The sequence below is a fragment of the Thunnus albacares genome, chromosome 6, assembly GCF_914725855.1.
Source record: "Thunnus albacares chromosome 6, fThuAlb1.1, whole genome shotgun sequence".
NCBI classification, from domain to species: Eukaryota; Metazoa; Chordata; class Actinopteri; order Scombriformes; family Scombridae; genus Thunnus; species Thunnus albacares.
This window is the reverse complement of record NC_058111.1, coordinates 18,683,806-18,703,164: the sequence shown is the minus strand read 5'-3', so window position 1 is coordinate 18,703,164 and position 19,359 is coordinate 18,683,806. Positions and strand designations below refer to the sequence as shown.

At 38.9% G+C, this 19,359-nt stretch overlaps 1 protein-coding gene across 1 annotated transcript; it reads left to right on the top strand.

The window, feature by feature from the left end:
• The first annotated feature begins 966 nt into the window (after window positions 1-966).
• unc119a (unc-119 homolog a (C. elegans)) lies at window positions 967-18,689 on the top strand. Its single transcript, XM_044353137.1, has 5 exons — window positions 967-1,299; window positions 15,539-15,652; window positions 15,985-16,078; window positions 17,346-17,518; window positions 17,629-18,689. The coding sequence occupies exons 1-5, from the start codon at window positions 1,176-1,178 to the stop codon at window positions 17,739-17,741; spliced, it is 618 nt and encodes a 205-aa protein (XP_044209072.1). The 5' UTR covers window positions 967-1,175; the 3' UTR covers window positions 17,742-18,689.
• The last annotated feature ends 670 nt before the right edge of the window (window positions 18,690-19,359 follow it).

The following is a 19,359-nucleotide window of genomic DNA, read 5'->3' as shown; positions in this document are numbered from 1 at the left end:
TTGGCTCCGTGGTAGTGACTTGCCTGTGACAGCACCCACCTGTCACTCAAAGCAGCCACACCCTTAATTGTGTATAACTTTGAGCCTTAATAAAATTTAAATGTACAGTACAGTTGTCATGAACGAAAAAATTAGCTATAGAGACCAAAACCGTTTTTTATACCAGGCTGTAAACATGTTCATTTCTTCTGTAAAGTTGAACATTTTAACATGTGGGTCTATGAGGATTGATTCACTTTAAGAGCCAGCCTCAAGTGGCCATTTGAGAAACTGCATTTTTTGGCACTTCCTTGTTGGCTTCATTTTTCAGCCCTGGAGGTTGCCTCTTGGTTCAAATCATCCTTGATTCACTTGACTTGACTAATTTGGACGGCTGAAGCTTCATATTACCTTCAGATAAACTTTTAAATACATTTTTGCAAAGAAGGAGGCTTCTGGATTTCGTCCCCATCACTTACATTGTTAGTGCATTAGGAAGGGATCTTGTAATGGCCAGTATGAACAGGAGGAACGATTACAGCAAGATAAACCTATTTCAATATTCATTTGTGCACCTCACTGTTGTTTTAAGACAAACTTGAAAAACTGTGAACCTATCCTTTAAGGTAACTATAACTATAATAACAGCTTCCTATGTGCGGAATCAGTGCCAAACAGGGGTAAAACCATAACCTACACAAAATATACAGTATATTTTTAAGAGATTATTTCTGACACAAACTACCCTGGAGGCAGCAGCTCATCTCTGAATGGAGAAACGAGCATTGAGTAGCCTACTCAGATACTCTTCCTGAGTAAAGCCCGGCCATGCACGCACCGGTGTATGAGCAGATGACGAGGAGCGCAGACTGTCAGCCACGCACCAGTGGTCGGTTTAAAGCCACAGGATTTGGATTAAATAGCTTGTGAGAGAGCCGATGAGCCTTGAGCGAGGGAGGGAGGGAGGGAGCTAAGGGCTGATTTTTATCTTTTACCGGATCGAGAAGGGGAGGAGGCACGGAGAATGAGTTATTCTTGTAGCAGCACTGAGCCTGTTTGCTGTACGGTGTATTAGTCAGCGCGCAACTAAAGGCTCCGACGCAAGTCAATCGGCTCCTGTGGCGACGACAGCCGAGAGCATCAGAAAGCTTCAGTCCCTGCCAGGTTGCTCGCCACATAAGCCCTTCTCGTTGGACATGAAAGTGCAGCAAGGCTGCAACTCATCAGACATGGGGATCCCGGTTACAACCGAAGAAGAATTGCGCAGAAATACCGTAATATCGCCCGAGGATGTGCTTGGGTTACAGAAGATCACCAAGAGTAAGTAACCTGCTTTTGTAATTGGCATGATGGAGAAGAGTAGTTAAAGCCTTACAGTTAGAGGAGATTAGTGCAACCCATCTGCTGTTGCATTTGTGTATATACTGCACTTCAACATAGCCTATTCCGTGTGTTAATTTGTTGTTTTGGTCTGTGTCGAGCAATCACACATAGATACCATGGACAGCGACTGTCTGAGAGCACCTGAAAGACTCTCCATGGCTTTAACTACCACTTTTAGCCAATATGTGTTACAGCCAGTGAGCAGTTATACGTTTAATATGTTGCCCAAGAGCCCTTCAGAAGGACAGTGCTGCTTCTCTGTTCTCAATGAGTCAAACAGCATGTTGTGTATGAGTGTGCATCGCTCTGTATCCTTAGCGTGTAGGTAGAGAGTAAGCAGAGACTAAAACAGAGAGAGAGAGAGAGAGAGAGAGAGAGAGAGAGAAAGTGAGTGCCTCCCATATCCTGCTGATAAAAAAAAAGTCTGGCTCTTACTACATCCTCACCTCAAGACACCTGTGGCTCTGAGGTAACAGGTGGCCGGAGATGTGATCCACTGATTATAGCTCATCACAGACAGTAGACAGTTGGAAGGAATACAAATAAGTAATACTATCAGCCTGTTGTTTAACATATTCAGTTTATGTAATGAAAGCAGGAGAGTGTTGGATGTTTTAGTCAACCGGTGGTTTCTTTTGAGCTGCTATCGACAGAAGAGAGGCAGAGAGGAAGAATTTCAAACTTTGAACTTGGTGAATCGATCTCATCAGTACCACATAATGTCATACACTGTCAGACCTGACTTACTTATTTGATACAAATAAAAATCATGTCCTCACAAGCTGACCAAGATGCTTCAGCCTGATGCTTCAGCCCATTCAGTTACAGTACTGCTGCTGTGTTTGAGAGTGAGATTAGACTGAATGTGTGAAATGTGTGTGTGAAACAAGCATATGTCCAAGCACAGTCAAGATAGTATACTTTTTATGGAGGTGGCAGGTTACTGCTGAGCCACTACAAATACCTGAAGCCTTTAGTTAGTTAAATCTAATGATAAGCATGAAAATTTATGACCTTAGAAATGTTAGTTTGACACATTTAAAAGAAATTTTAAATCATGGTCTACGTACTAGTTTTTTTTCTTTCGAGTTTTCATCGGTGAATGTGAACAAATTATCATTAGAGACCATTAGATGTGACTGAAAGCTCTGGAAAAAGATGGTAAGTAGACATTTTTTGTGTGCAGTATTTTTTTTTGTTTTTTTGTCAAAGACTAATATGATTCTGACACTTGACCTGACTCCTAATTTAAAACAAAATGAATTACTACAAACGTGAAGGAAACCCACATTACATGCCAAGAAAATGAATGTGAAAGTGAATATTTTTAAGCTACAATTAATAAACCAAATGTTAACAGTGAAGTTACGCCACCAAAAACCTTCAAAACACTGGATTGGAACCTGTTTTCACTCTCAAAATGATTAATGGGTCTTTTAATAAATTGGCTAATACAAGACAACAATCTAATGAAGTTGTCTATATTTTATGATACTGTAAAAAGGTTTATTTACACCAGAAACTGATGTGTGAAACTGAATTCCCCTAAAATACAAAACCTCCCAAATTTTAACACCAACTCTCTGCTCTGAGACCATCACATCTGCTTTCATTTGGTACTTCCTCAGCGGAAAAGCAATGCCAGGGCTGCGTCAGTGCGATAATACCTAAATCACTCATGATGGTGCAGTAATCTCCGCTCTCCACTGACATGTAATCTGGATTATGTCAGGAGGGCTGTAACGCAGCATTCTGCAATGGCGTGATACACCTCAGGTAATTAATGACCCTGGAGTCAAAGTGTAAGTGAGTGAGTTTACATTGAGGATATCAGATTAAAAATGTAGTTGCTGTGTTCCATCGTCATTCATTTACTGAGTTTACACAGCTGCAAATAGTTAAAAAAAGATAAAATCTGTGTAATGTCCTCTAAAATTTGATATTTGATGGTTAAATATGTTTTTATAACCTGTCAGAAATGAAATTTATTTTAATATGATGATATTGGGGTTTATCTGATGTTAAATCTGTCACCTCCTGTGTTACCTGTTTAATGATGGGAGCATAAAAACGCCTAAGATTTCTGCCCAAACCCAAATCCTTTTAAAACGACAGACCATACAAAAGACCTATACCACAGAGATAAGCATAGGCATTCAGGCGTTTTCTGCTGCAAGAAAAAGAAAATCACAGCTAGAAAAGAGGGAAGCAGAAAATGCCTCACCCTGTGGTGTAAATGACTTTTCCAGTTGTGCTTTTGGGAAGTAAATGCCACCATTTTGGGGCAGCCCAGCTCCAGTCTGTCACGGTGGTTCAGCGCCGATAAGCGAGACACGGCACCACATTGTCACACAGGCAGAGAGGAGGAGAAATATAATCCTGGCAGCAGAGAAGCACCGCTGTGATATGAAAAATGGCACACTATCAGTTTGCTGTTTACATGACGGATGATTTATGATACGCAGGCAGACAGAACATAAACAGGAATACTGCTGTTGCCAAATAAATAGATAATAACAAGAATTACAGCAATTACTGATGGACAAAAGTGTGAAATAGGATGATTCATGGTAACATTGAACACACAACTTTCCCTGTTTAATATATATAATTGGTTTATCAGTGTATTTCTGGCATCCTTTTGTAGTGAAAATGTTATTTTCTTCTCTCTTGTACAGACTTTCTTTCAATCCACCATGTCTAATTGTGCCTCTGTGTGCTGGAGAGAGTAGTCAAAGCAAGAGAGGGAGAATTTCCTGTTGGAAAAAAAAGTGAAAATTGTGCCTCTAAGTGAAAATGCTCTTTAGCAGAGGTAGGAGTAAGTCACACATGTGCAAGTCACAAGCAAGTCTCAAGTCTTAAAGCTATAATATGTAACTATTCCACATTAAAATGTCTAAAAACGACTAGACCTATGTTATATTTTTTTCAGTTGTGTACTAACATTATCCCAAATGTTTCCAACAATTTTCAAAACCCAGAGAAATCTGTAATTTTAATCAAGGTAACGGTCCGTTCGTTTCATTTGTTCGCCTGTCAATGGCATCATATCCCCTTTACCAAAGAGTATACGCATACAAGATAATACATCAGCGCTGTGGTTATCCGCCAGAAACTGTCATAAATTGACTTAAATTCACTTTTAAGCCACATTTTTAAGATAAACCTTTTAGATCTTGGTTGTTTTTAACTAATCTTTTAATGGGATGAAGGATTTTAGTCATCGGACGTCTGGAGTTAGCAGCAGCTCGGCTAGCAGCTCCTCCCAGACGTCCTGTGCCCACCAAACAGCGACAGAGAAACACTGATTTTTAACGTGAAACTACTTTAGTCAGTGTTTTTACCGTTTTTAATCCCCTTGTACATTTGTTTTTGGAGAGGAGGAGACCTCTGCAGATAATTCGGCTCCCGGTAAAAACCTGCTGAATGTCTAGATCTTAAGTTATCAGAGAAACAAGCTGAACAAATGTTAGCAGCAGCTCGGCTCACAGCCCTTCCTTACGTTCTGTGTCTGCCGAACAGCATCGGAGAAACACTGATTTTTTACATGAAACTGCTTTATTCAGTGTTTTTACCTGTTTTAATCACCGGGTCTGTTTGTTTTGGAGAGGAGGAGACCTCTGCGGATAATTTGGCTCCTGGTAAAAACATGCTGAATGATGAAAACTGAAGTAATCCTATCCCAGAGAAGCTGGTTGTTTAATAATGAAGACAATAACTCTCATGATCCCACGCTACTTCAGAACCTCATCAAACCTTGTCTTTTGTTATTGTTTTGATTGAGAGACCCCTAGCGGCAGAAATTACATACTGCACATTTAACCTTCAAGTCTCGAGCAAGTTCCAAGTTATTGTGGTGAGAATCAAGCAAGTCAAGTCAAGTTCCTGCTATAATTCAAGCAAGTCACAAGTCAAGTTAGCTAGTTAGCTATGCATCCTGCAAACAGCTGTGTTTAAAAAAGAAAAATAGTAATAATAAGTAGCGTCTTTCTTTCACTCACTTCCAAAACAAATGCATGCTAACTGAGCTAGCGATCTTTACGACATGAGGTGGTGGTGCTCCTGGGAAATGCAGTCTTCATTCCGGGAAAACACTACCACTTTTGTCCACAGGGGCCGCTAAAATCCACAGAAAACGAAAGTTCCTTGCAGTAACTTTAACGCTAGTTTTCTAGCTAACATTTGACCAGCCAATAGGTTAGCTAAAGAGACACATTCATGTACCTCTCTTTGTGGGTTTTGCAGTGATGGATGAAGTTGGATGTCGTGGTAGTCATGTCACTGATTTTTGAGTTGCAGACCTTGTAAACCGCTGTTCTCTTCTCACTGCCATCATCGACAACAGAATCCTTGAATCCAAATTTTATTATTTTTGGACTAGCCCCCTCCATGATAGCGGCCTTGTGCGTTGGCCTCTGTCCTAGTAGGTTGTATGCATTGCACTAGAAATCACCCAATCATGTTTAAAAGACAAAATGTAACTTCTCAGTATATAGAAAAATGCACCTGTTTAATTAAATAGCTCAGCTGGATCATAGAACCCCAAGAGCCCCATATTACCAGCCCAGCTCATCATAAATGTAGATGAAGGGGGAGAGAAGGGGATGAGATCGAGCTAACATGAACCTCATAAATTGATAACCAGTTCAACAGACATATTGGCTTACCTTCACCTCTGAAAAAGTTGTAGCCAAGGCTGTCTGGTCCTGTTATTCTGTTTTTGATATAGTCACTAGGGCTTACCGTACAAGGATGAATGGTGTGTTCAGCTTCTAAACAAGATAAGACAAGTGTCAAGGTCGGAGTTTGCTTGAAACAAACTAGTTCATACAATTTGTTGTCTGACCACGTCTAAAGGTAGAAGTGCTTATAGCTGTTCCAAATTCCCTCAAGGTATGGTATCAAGTCTGTCAAATTTGGATAACCGTGCACTTTGTTCATCAAAGGCATCCATGGTCAGCTCGGCACATGAAAAATGACCGAGGTGGTTGTGTGAAGAATATAAAAAAGACACCTCACAATCTGGTCGGCTGCAGCCCCCCTGTGTAGTGTTTGTGGGGGGAAGGGGTTTCAGATGCAGCTTGATGATCTGACAAGCTAACACTAAAGTAAATTTCCATCAATATCAAATGAACTGTGATGACAACAATTTATGTTTTGTTCTATACCTGACCTTAAGCTGCTATCTGATGTTAACAAATCTCGTAGTAAGAATCCTAAAATATTTTCTCTCTCAATCAATCAGAAATTCCAATAATTTTAACCTCTTGTGGTCTCACTAGATCTCCATTATATTTACTTACTAAATAAGTGAGCACATTTCAACAGCAGTACCAAGATAATTCACATGAATACATCATGTCCAGGTGAAAAACGCAGAAAGATACCTTCACAAAGTAAAAACAAAACTGGAATTATTATGTAATGAGATGTAGGAGCTCTACCGCACCAGATCCTCTGTTGCACTGCAGGTATTTTTGACTCAAAGGATCTACATCTGTGTGTCATTTTACCTCGTCCAGATGATTTACTCGGAACAGTCCGGTTCCTTTTACACTAATGGGCGATCAATTATTTGGCATTAATGAGTCTGGGACACAGAGCAGTGCTTTATCTACGTCAGGCGGGATCTCCACTCTGTGATGTCTGCCAACACAATGGATACAGCTTTAATTAAAATTGATTGGTGCAGCCGGTTCTTAATCTCCCATGTGCAGCTGTCACAAGGTTACTCTTTCATAGTGATCTGACATGAAGAGAGGCGGCTCGTTGCGTCCACATCGGTAATCAACACAATCTGATGAACTTCACTCACTCTTTGAATTAGGAGGTTATTGTCAGACTCAGGATCACATTAACTCAATATTTTATTATGTTAAGGGGTTAGGGGTTAGGTAAGAGAGTACTGTCCTATAGTGTAAAATCAGCGTATCAGAATTTGATAGTGACTAGTGATGACTGGCTCATGCTGATATTTCTGGCTGGTTGAAGCTCAGTTTTGAGGTCCCACTCTTTAATCCTAACTCTCCATTTTTATTCAGCTGCCTCTATCAGGTCAGACCAGCATGCAAAGCAACCCTGAAGGCACTCTTACTAGCGGTAAGAGGTGAATAATCCTGAATACCTCAATTTGGAGATGCATGTCAGTGTTTAAATATAATAAAATAACTTTTTTAAATCTTAGCATTGCCTTTACTGACTTTGGGGCTCCTGGTTGTGACATGAGAGCAGCTGTAATGCTGTAGTTGCTTCTGGTAACTTGACAGCTTGAATCACACATTTGCTTCCATTGTAACTTTTGCATATAAATCCTATATGAGGTTTAATTCCCAAACATTATCACATGTAATGTATTTTACTGTAGATGCAGCATTTTTTTCTTCTTCGGCAATTTCATTCATAATTAATTCATAACTCAAATGCAAAAACAACAATCCTTTAAAAGAATCAGTGTTACATTTCCTGCTGCTCGATGCCTGAAAGCCTTTTAGCTTCTTTCTCAGAACGTCGGCTACAAACTGTCACTGTCCACAAGGCTTTTGGTCTTCTTAGTTCATGCCCTTAGAGAGGAAGAGGAGGGGGAAAAGTGGAGGCAGGAAGACAGACAAATCATTAGCGTCCATCCAGGTTCCTCTCAAAGCCTGAGCCTAAATGTGACAGAGTGGTCAGGATGTGCGTGTGTATGTGTGTTCCTGGGGAGAGAGAGGTTAGATCACACTCAGTAATGAAGTGGTATCATGTGGTTTACCTGAAGAACAGACACTGCCTATTGAGCTACTGATTCATGCTGCACATTTCCAGCTTTTAACTGCAGTCTGACCATCACATAACCCATTGAGCTTGATTCTTTTTACATGTATTTGAGCACAAATGTGTCCTTTTATTTGTAATTTTGCAATCGTGACTTTCCAGTTTGGGAAATACAGTACATTTATTTGCAAAACTTTGCTTAGACTGGAGACAGGAGGAAACAGCTAGCTCACTAATTAACATGCATGTCGTTTGTTTAATAATTGGGAAAGTGGTGAAAGGTGCTGGTCAGCAGATTTTGTTACCTTTGGACAGTCAGGCTAGCCGTTTCCCTCTGTTTCAAGTCTTTAAGCTAAGCTAACCAGCCGCTGGCTGTACCCTTATATTTAACCAATAGACACAAGAGTGGTGTCAATCTCTCAGCAAGAAAGCAAATAAGTGTATTTTCCAAAATGTAGTTTGCTATAACTGTTTTGTTTTTGTTTTTTTAAATTTTTTATGTTGTTGTTTTTCCAGCTTCATGGTTCATTGTCATTCTCACCCAGAGAGCTTAGATCACAATATGTGTCCTGATAAAACCGTCTCACAGAAGATTTTTTTTTTTCACTCTGTGATTCGGGCAGGAGAAAGATAAGAGAAAAGAATCTCATCTGCATTCAGCTGCTCAGAATGCAACCTCTCCATGAACCTCACCGTTTGCAAGTTTGCCTACAGGTGCTGCTAACTGAGAGACATGAAACAGCCTGCTGCAGCCTGCCTGCCATACTCAGGTGCACTGTACATAATGATGTGAACATCAAGGTGCCGTGCTAATGTCACTAGTTGGCTGCGGGTATAGATTATCTTAACGTGAAGACAGATAAACATGTCTCCATTGTTCTTCCTCGTGTTCTGGGATGAATTCAACACAGTGTCTCAGCACTGATCGGAAACCACAGAGTCAAATGGAATGAATAAGGCATGTGAAGTCAATCCCTGTGGCTGAAAGTCTGTAACTCCAGGCTAATCTTGGGGATTAAAGAGCTATAAGTGGCAGCTCGCTCACTCTTGTTTGAATGCCACTTCGGTGTCAGACGGGCCCTGTGTATCTGAACACAGGAACACAGCATGACTCAAGACTTGGTGCTAATTTTACTCTGTTTTGAGAGGCTGCTGCCAAATCTTTTCGGTCCAGAGTCCAAATTATTATGTTTAACAAGAATATGCTGTTGGTCCGTGACTAATGTTAGCATAGATGAGATTGATGAATAGAGACCACACAGAAAAATACTTTTCAAGGCTAAAAACAGAAAAAAAAGGTGTATGAAAATTACCTTTGAAAAGTAAAGCATTGTAAATTCCTCCTCCAAGCAAGTTTAGAAAGACTAGGGTGTAATTATGGCAGATCACCTGCGCTGAGAGTTAATGACATGTCTCCCCAAAGGGACAATAAATCATAACATATCGCACTTCATATTGTAATTGAAGTCAATGTTGACATCTTAATATTCTGCATTAAATTCAGTCTGTTTCAATTCCTGATTCTTGCTGTGCTTCAGGGTTATGAAATCAGGCAAGAGAAAGCCCTCCATAGGATGGGGTCTCAGGTAAACCTTCATCAGATCCCAGATGTGGAACATTTCATTTGCATACCACTGATGCCTAAACGGAGATACTCTCCTTTGATTTGCTGCTGCACCTTGTTGTTGCGGAGCAGCCAGGTGGATGAGGGGAAGGAAAAAGACAGGCTAATCGAGCTGGCACACTATCAGAAGGAGGGTTGCTAGGTGACAGTGTTGAAGGAAGTGAAGTGGAGCACTTCATATGTTTGTGTGTGTGTGTGTGTGTGTGTGTGTGTGTGTGTGTGTGTGTGTGTGTGTGTGTGTGTGTGTGTGTGTGTGTGTGTGTGTGTGTGAAAAATGAAGAAAAAGGAAAGAACTGAGGTATGAAACATGTATATCATGGTGCTTTTTGGAATATTGGACTGGAACAGTAGTTTTTCCCTCATAATTTCAATACAAGATGATTCATGCAGTAGGAAAATGTAATGTTTTAATATGAATCTACATTACAGCCAGCAGTCAGTTAGCTTAGCTTAGCCTGGAAACACTGGCAAACCGCTAGTCTGGCTCCATCTGAAAGTAACAAAATCTGTCTAACTGCACCTCCAAAGTTCACAAGTGTACACATTATATCTCATTTGTCAATATGTACAAAAACTTAAGTGTAAAAATTAGTAAAAAAAAATGTTGTGGTGTAAGGGAGGGTTATGTGCAGATTATTTTCAGTGGAAAAGCCAGCTCGAAAAGTCACTGGTTGTTGCTAGATGAAGTCATGTGCTAATTTACATATCTGTGTCGTAACAACACAACCATATATAGGCCTATACAAATGAAAGTAGAGAAAATGAAGTCAAACTGGGAAAAAACACACTGGAATAAACTCACTATTGTAAACTCTGTGTATTTTTTTTTTAAAACAACTTAAATAGTCGAGACAAGTTGAATTGTTTAGAATAAAGACAAAGGAGAAGTAGTTCCCTGGTCAAACAGTGCAGATCAGTGATTGGTCAACTGAAGGTGTCGCCCACTGAGTGCAGTCAGTCCAGAGAGCTCCAGCAACATATTTCCCGTACAGACATGACAGTGTTATTGATTTTCTCTAAGTCATGACAAGACAGCGAATACACATAATTCCCAAGATTATTAAAATTACTCCTTTAATATTCATATTTGCAGACATGTTTCCTTATGTTTTGGTCCTGCCTCTGTAGTGCTTTCTTTCTTCATTCCTTCACCCACTTTCCTCCAGCATGCAACTGTTTACGCTCACTGTGTACCAATTTTCCAGTGGACTACATTCATTATAGATTGCCAAGTACTGAAAATTATCATTCATTTCGAATCATATTATTTAATTACTCTCACAAAAAGTTTGAGAGTAATTTTGAGAGAGCTGGATTGTTTTTGGGCCATTCATAAATAATCAACAATTATCAACCTGTTTGGTGGATTTTCTCTCAACTCTGTGTTTTCAGAAACCAATTTAACACCTACCCACTCTTTGATAAATGAGACTGTTTTGCCTAAATTAAGAAAAGTAACATTTTATTCTTCTAAATATCCTCAAATGCACGCCTAGGCATCTGTTATTACTGTGAAACAGGGCCCTGTTTAGTCATAAAAAGGACTGTAACAAACTGCATTCATTCAAATATTCAAGACGTCTTTGCCATTTTTTCTCCTCAAAAGCACATTATCCTCAGTCTCTCTGTGTCCTCTGTCAGTATCATTTTCTCCTTGTTTCTCTCTGGCCCTCTCTATCTTATTGAAACTGAAAATGACTCTCATCATTCAGTTTGTGTATTATGTTCCTTTTCTCTCCCGGCAGCTCACATCTCATTTTATTGTCACTAAACAGTGAGCATCTGAAAAAAGAGGCTGATTTTTTTATTACTACTCCTCCAAATCTCTGAAAGGCAGCAGAGTCGGCCATCATCAGTCAAGCTGTTCTGTGTGTAGAGGCTGTGAAGTCTGAAATCAAAGTGTGTTGCGGACTTGGTGACGAGCTCTGAGTTTCACATGACATCGTCACGTGTGAATTCTCACACTCACAGGGTGGCTTCATTGATCAGATGAAATGCCGCATCTGTCTTATTCAGCAGGTTTGGCAGGCAGCCATCTCTGATTCACAAAATGCATTGATCGGTCATCTGCCCACGAAGAGAACAGCTTGATAACAGCTACAGTCAGAGATGCAGTCAGAGTATTCAGTCCCGTTTTTATCAGAAATGATCAGTTCAGTAGGAACACTCATTTTGGCAATCTTACTGAAATTAAGACTAGTAGACAAATATATATTTTACCAGTTATTGTTATAGTGATATAGTAGATGATTAGGGGGTGAAAAATTATGGTTTCAGAAGATATTTACACAATTTTTTGAGAAATAAAATAATTACTAACGTGGAGATGATGCATAATTAATTAATTTCATTCTATTAAAACATTTTGGAAAATTGTATCAAATACAGTGTATTGTGTTTTTTAATGTGAGGACAATATGTGAGGATGAATTTAATCTGTATAAGCATTTTACAATTAACAAAAATCTCACACAATATTATATTTCCCAGCTCTACTCTGAATATCATGCTGAGGCTGCATTTATAGCTTGAACACACCTCATTATGTGATACTTTATTGAAGCTTTATTTCCATTTCGTGTCCAGTTTCTAACACAGTGACAAAGACCTCTGGCTAATTCTAAAAACAGCACTACTCTAAATGTCATTGACTCGGCCTAAGAGCCTCATGTACATTAATTTACTGGTTTTTAAAAAGGAGCCTTGAAAATATTATTGGGTATAAGTTATGTTGCAAACACTGTCATAGCATTGTGACTGCATATATTTTTAGCAGAGACAGATTAACACTCTTGGGGGCAAAAATAAACCACCTAGTGATTCCCTGTTTTCTCTGATTGTCTCTGATTGTGCACTGTGTATAAATTGTTTAATAATTAGTTTGTGGTAACTTCATTAAACACAAATTTACTCAGGATTATGTACCATGTAAGCACAATATTAGCAACGTAGTAAAACTAGATTTTAACTCAGGGCCCCTCTACAAGACAGATTGTTAAGAAATACATAATAATCAGGTGTCACTTCTATTGTTTCTTATTATATTGTGCTTTCACAGTATTATCAAACAATCTGCAATGAATCAATTGACGGGTCCCTGGGACAGTTACCCAAACTGCCCAGTTGGTAATCCAGCCTTGATTTTAATAGTATGAGCAGAAGTGCTAAACATCAAAGCTGTATGCTGAAGAAGGTATTAGAGTAGAGATGGTATTACAGTATTTGATACACTTTATGATTAATGGTAGCTTATGTTCTAGTCAAGATGATTTGACTTATTTCTCAAACTCTCTATGATTACTTTCCATCAGGCCAGTGATGGAAGTTTTGCTTCACTGAAGTAACACAGTCCCAGACTAACAGTAGGCTTACAGTAATATTCTCAGAGCAGATAAGCCCCTCACATCAAATGAACTGGCACTAGAGGGCACTGCATCAAACAGCCTCTCGCTAACCCTCTTATAGTATTTTGGAAAGCAATATAAAGGGACTTTTTTGAGCAAGAGCAGCTTTACATGGAAATATCCAGATCAGTCTTCTAGTGAGCATGTGATGTTTGCCATGGCAACGCTCCACTCACATCTACAGTTTGTTGACATGAAGTCGTCACCAGAGATGAGCCGAGATCAGTCTGCCATGTGCACAAGAAGCCATTTAAATGCAAGATATACATACAGTATCATACTCTGCATACATGTACTGTACATGCACACATGTTGATTCATGAAAACATGTCTCCTCCTGGCATTTACACACTTGTATTTATGAATGGTCCATTAGTCCCTGACATGTTTCTAAACACGTAATCAGTCAACACGTGGTTGTTTATTGTTAATAACCGGAGCTACTGAATTATTCATTATTATTTTTAGGGGGAGGATGCATGTCATTAAATGTGGTTTCATGTGAGTAATAGTGAGGCTGCATAATTGTGGAAAAAATGTGGAAATTAACAAAGTATTTCAGCATCAGTGACGATCAATGATGTCAATGAAAACAATGAAAACAATGATTACACAAGTCAAAAAGTGGACATAACCAGATGAAAGAGTTGACTGTTTTACATAAGTTCCATTTTTAAACCATTTTTTTATACTCTGAAGGCCACTTAAAGTAGTTTGTTGAAGGCTGTAATGTAGAACTCATAAAGAAAGTATCTTTGAACTGATTTGTATACCTGCAGACATGAGTTATACATATACCAGTATGAACCAGCATGAATATTGTTGAGGATTTATTTCTTTGTTTTTCTTTGTCTTTGACAGTGACAATGCACATTAAACAACATCACTGTAAATGTGTCAGCGTTAGCCAAAAGGATAATTGATAATAATAATGGCGGGGATGAGGGTGATGATATGTACGACTGTTGATGTGAATAGTAGCATTATAGAGTTTTAATCTAGACTATTAGTCACAAGTTGCACATGAGGCAGGCAATCTTCTATATTTTTCTTATTGTCAACAAATCTCATGTGCAGAGTCAAACCAATAATGAATTGATCCGAATTGAGCTGAAATCTGTATGTTTCATAATTAACATGTCACAAGATCAACTAAAACAGTATATGCACAGCACACTCTCACATGCTCTGCTTTATTAAGTTTGTCATGTGATGCCTGTTGTTTGACAATGGTGCAGTCTGACTCACCACTTCTGTAAAAAAAAAAAAACATTTTTGCATCGACTTTATCAAATTAGTCAATGACTTTCTCTGCATGGGATCAACCGATAACTGAGAGATGTCACAACAAGCTCTCTGTCTTCTTTTCTGTAGTTTCACTGTCAGCTTTTATTAAAGAGGACATCTGAATGGAGTCACATGAAGTGCTACTTATCATCACATGAAATCTGTGATATTCACCTGGCTTAACATCAGCAAAATATGCAGTCTACTGTATTTCTGTGAATAGAAAGCTCTAAATAGTCCTGTTTCACAAGAAGAACATTTTTAGCCGAGGTGTCAGGTATACTGTGCTGTTCTTTATGAAAAGGTCTATAAATATCCGCAAGCAGGTGGCTAAAGCCTGTGTGGCCCATCTGCTCACTAACCCTCGGAAGTGCAACTGTGTGAGTTTGTGTGTGTGGATGCTTTCTGGTGTGTTTATCTTGGTAATAAATTGAGTGTAACTTATGACCTCTGCTGCTACCCCTTCGCTGTCTTTTCTGTATGAAATCATGAATGAGAAGGACTTGTCAACCTTATGCAATATAGACTGCCAGTAATAACTGCCTCTACCATAACCCTAATGAGATAGTAGGTGTGTGCATGTGTGTGTGTGTGTGTCTAAGTGTGTGTATGTGTGTGTGTGTGTGTGTATTTCCCAACCGGTCAGTCCATGTGATGGTAAAACACAATAAGCCTCTTAGGTCTAATCCTGCCCCGTTGGGAGGAGAGTGTCTCTCTCTCACACACACACACACACACACACACATAGTGCAAGCACGGCCAAATCTGTCACCCTGCTCAGGGTAGTTGGCTTGCTTTCTTCCAGCAGCCTCTGGACAAAACTTGGAGGTAATTTAAAAGTTTGTGGTTATTGTTGCTGTCATATTTCAGGACAGAATAAGATGTATTAAAAAACATCTTCTTTGCCTTCTTGTTGCCACACTGATGAGCATCAGTAGAAAGACAGACATGCACCTGACAACAGATATTACTCTATCTTTGCAGAGAAAGACTGACATAAAAGGTTTACTTTATTCACAGTGATATCATGAAAAGTACAAAAAATACAGTGTTTTGCAGTATTTATGTTGATATTGTCTAAAAGGCTTTTTTTTTCTTTCACCGTTTTTAGATTACCTTTGTTCTCCAGAAGAAAATGTCCACATGATCGACTTCACTAGGTTTAAGATCCGTGACATGGAAACAGGGACAGTCCTGTTTGAGATCACCAAACCTCCAACACCAGGTCAGCTCACCACCTCAGAAACTAAATACCAGATTATGACATACATGTACACATCCTGGAATATATTATTCAGATTGAGTCATGTTTCCTAACCCTCTTTCTATAGTTTTCTTTAAAGGGGTATTTGATGGTATTCTTAAATTTCATTTTTGATGTATGATATTTTCTTTCTCCCCATGACTATGCGAGAATAGAAAATGTTGTAATTTGTATTTTCTGTAGTCTGGTACTTAACATTGTAGCATTTGTATCACTGTGTTGGAGTTTGAAGTTTGAATTCAACATCTTGGCAAATTTTTTCACTTCTTTTCTTTCGAATGTCATTGCTTTAGCGGGAGGCAAAAAGCAGTGCGACCCCAACGCCGGACGATTTGTCCGATACCAGTTCACCCCAGCCTTCCTGCAGTTGCGGCAGGTTGGAGCCACGTAAGTCACTGTTCAGTGTGTGTTTTATGTGTCTATTTGAAATGAAGAAATGGAGATTCGGGGGAAATAAAGAAAGACTGTGTGTGTGAGAGAGAGAGAGAAAGAGAGACAGACAGAGAGAGAGACATGTGTCCTGTCCTTGGAAAAGCCTAATGATGCAATAACGTCCGTTCCAACCCTGCTGCTCTGACAGAGGACTCACACCGGATGTAGGAGGTGTGTGGGCTTTAGTGTGGGCAACAGGCTGAGGATGATTAGTGTGAACATACAGAACAACCCACCTGCTGAGTCAGGCACCAAATAGCTGTCAATGCTCCTGAGTGGTGTCCATCAGACTCCTGCTCTGTGACTGACTGCAGATTTCAGTCCAATCCAACAGCTAATTCATCTAGATAATCTTGGTTTAATTAAAAACATCAATGTCTATTTAACATGTGTTTTGTGCACCATATAACGGTGGAGGGTTGATGTTTTATGGAAGAAAAGAGTGCTGATGTGTGTTGATATTAAAGGATAATTCCATTTTTTTTTCAACTTGGGTCCTATTATCGTCATTTTGACCATTATTTCTATCAGATACGATTACTTTGTGCTCATCAAGTTAATTTCTGAGATCTGAGAATGTGGCAACATCGTTAAAAAGAGGGCTGACAGGGCAAGAAAGTCAAGTAGTCAGACAATCAGACAGGTTTTAAACAAAATCCCACATAAACCAAACTTATTTGGAGACAAAGCAGAGCAGTAAAAAATGGTCGTTGTAAACATTAATCAGAGTTTACAGACTGACCTCCAGGTTTATCTTTGACTTACAATACTTGATATAGTTGTGTGTGCACGCAGTTTTCTTGTACAATGAGGGATTTGTAGCAAAATTGCGGTGCACTAAGACTTTACCTGCAAATAAAGTGCAAGCAACTTTATGTATACAGCACTTTTTATAACAGAAGATGGAAGAAGAAAGAGTTATAGAAGAGACAGAGAAGACAATGTATAAAACACTGAGAAATAAGAACAGAAAGTAAGAGTTACAAAATCAAGAAAAAGCCAAAGAAAAGAAATGGCTTTTAAGGTGCCAGAGTCTAGACCAAAGGTGGTTTTAGATAATCTGGCTAATCTGTCGGCTGGTTTAAAACCTGTATGATCGACTGAGTGCTTGTGTTTCTTGCCACATTGGACCCAAGTTGTAAGAAGCCAGAATCACAGAAATGTTTTGTATTTTCATTCGCTTCCAGGTTGGTACATTTATTTTCTGTCTGTGTCTCTGCAGAGTGGAGTTTACAGTCGGTGACACACCCATCAACAACTTTCGTATGATTGAGAGACACTACTTCCGCGACCAGCTGCTCAAGAGCTTTGATTTCGAGTTTGGCTTCTGCATGCCCAGCAGCAAGAACACATGCGAGCACATCTACGAGTTCCCCGCACTGTCCGAGGAAATCAGTAAGTGGATAAACACACGATACACAGACGCGCACAAGCAATCAGAACAGACAAATACACCCACATCAGGAGACCCAAATCCTGAACTATGTGTCTTTTTTTCTCTCTAGTGCGTGAGATGATCCTGCACCCTTATGAGACGCAGTCTGACAGCTTCTACTTTGTGGACAACAAGCTGGTGATGCACAACAAGGCAGACTATTCCTACAGTGGGGGGCCATAGAAAGACCAGCACCCTCCACCTTGTACTTCCCCCCGCTGCTCTAGACATTTTCCATGTTACCACTTCAGGAGAAACAGATGAACTGATGGACAAATCACTGGCAGTAAATACACACACACACACACACACACACACACTTGTCTCATTTCTGTTAGCTCCATGTATTTCCATTCACTTATTCAGCTCTTTGCCTCACCGTCTTTGCAGGAACATCACATTCTGCCAGTGGTATCATCGGTTTGCATGTGAGTGAGTGTGTGGGCAGTGTCTGTACATACTGTTGATTTCAGTCTGTATATGTGGGTTCCACTTGTTTGTCAGGCGGGTGTTGATTCAGTTACATTTTGTGTGTTTTGATAGCCATTAATAGTCATAAGAGTAAAAAGGGACCAGTGAGTTTTGTTTGTCTTTACTGAATCTCTGAGGAAGCAGACGAGGCGGAAACCAGCCATGAGACAAAAAGAAAAATGACGTTATGCTAAAGAGTTAAATAATAAATAATCAATTCAGATGTATATTTATATAGTTTGTATAGGAATATCATTACATTTCTTACTCCTGAAGTTTCTTATCGATTACATTTCAAGTAGCACACATCTGAATGATTCAGTCCTCCTTCTGTGGTCATCGTTGAGGTGAATGACAAACAGAGATGTGTACTTTGTCATTGTGAACGTGTCATTTGTTTAATGTTTTCATGTTCATAGAACTACTACGTCAGGAGTATTTTTTAAAGAAATAGCCATTTTGAGAAGTGTCAGAAAACATACATAGCCAGAAGTCACAAGTCAGATACCAATTTTGATATCCAGTACGTACTCCGTAGTACTGAACACTGTGTATACTTTAATTACGATAAATGTTGTAAGTATAAAATTTTAAAAAGTATGTAAAGTTTTGACAGCTGAAATTCCATCACTGCAATAAATATGGGATTGTTTTTCGAAATCTTGATGTACATTGTTTGTTTTTTCACAAAAGAATGAAAGAGTACACTGAAGAGAGAAAGTTAACAGTATGGTAAACAAATTTATATATGATGAGCAGACAAAAGATTTTTGAAACAGTGAAAATTATTCAAAAACAAAACCAGTACAAAGAGAATTTCATAGACAATATGAAATGAATATAAAACAAGTAAATATATTCTATAAATAAGGTATCCTGATGGCATTATGTTGTTTTTTTTTATCTGTATATTATTATTTTACTGATCAAATGAAAATCATTTATTCTAAAATGGTGGTTTTACTTGATGTTGACTCAATAGTTAAGTTCAATACTTTAAATTAATACTGTGTCTTCTCAAATATTATTATTTCCCAGACACAATGTTTGGTACAGTCAAACAAAAGTACATTACAAACATTACAAAATTACATACAAAAGTATTATATAAGAATTTCTTTGAGATAAACAGCAGTTGTTGAAACTCAGCATGCTAAAATAATTCCTGCTATATAAAGTCTGCAGGTGGTTTATATGATCGTTCATCTCTTTTATCAGGATAATTAATGTAGAACAAGAAAACATAAAGACTGAAGAACAAACAAAAATTCAAACTTTTTACACCAGAAGATGATTCTTCATGTGGAGCAAGCTAGAGGACCACAGTGTC

Coding starts and splice junctions, on each gene's coding strand:
- unc119a (XM_044353137.1), top strand. CDS start 1,176: ATGAAAGTGCAGCAAGGCTGCAACTCATCAGACATGGGGATCCCGGTT. Junction 15,653..15,984: donor CACCAAACCTCCAACACCAG/GTCAGCTCACCA, acceptor TCATTGCTTTAG/CGGGAGGCAAAAAGCAGTGC. Junction 17,519..17,628: donor CGCACTGTCCGAGGAAATCA/GTAAGTGGATAA, acceptor TTTTCTCTCTAG/TGCGTGAGATGATCCTGCAC.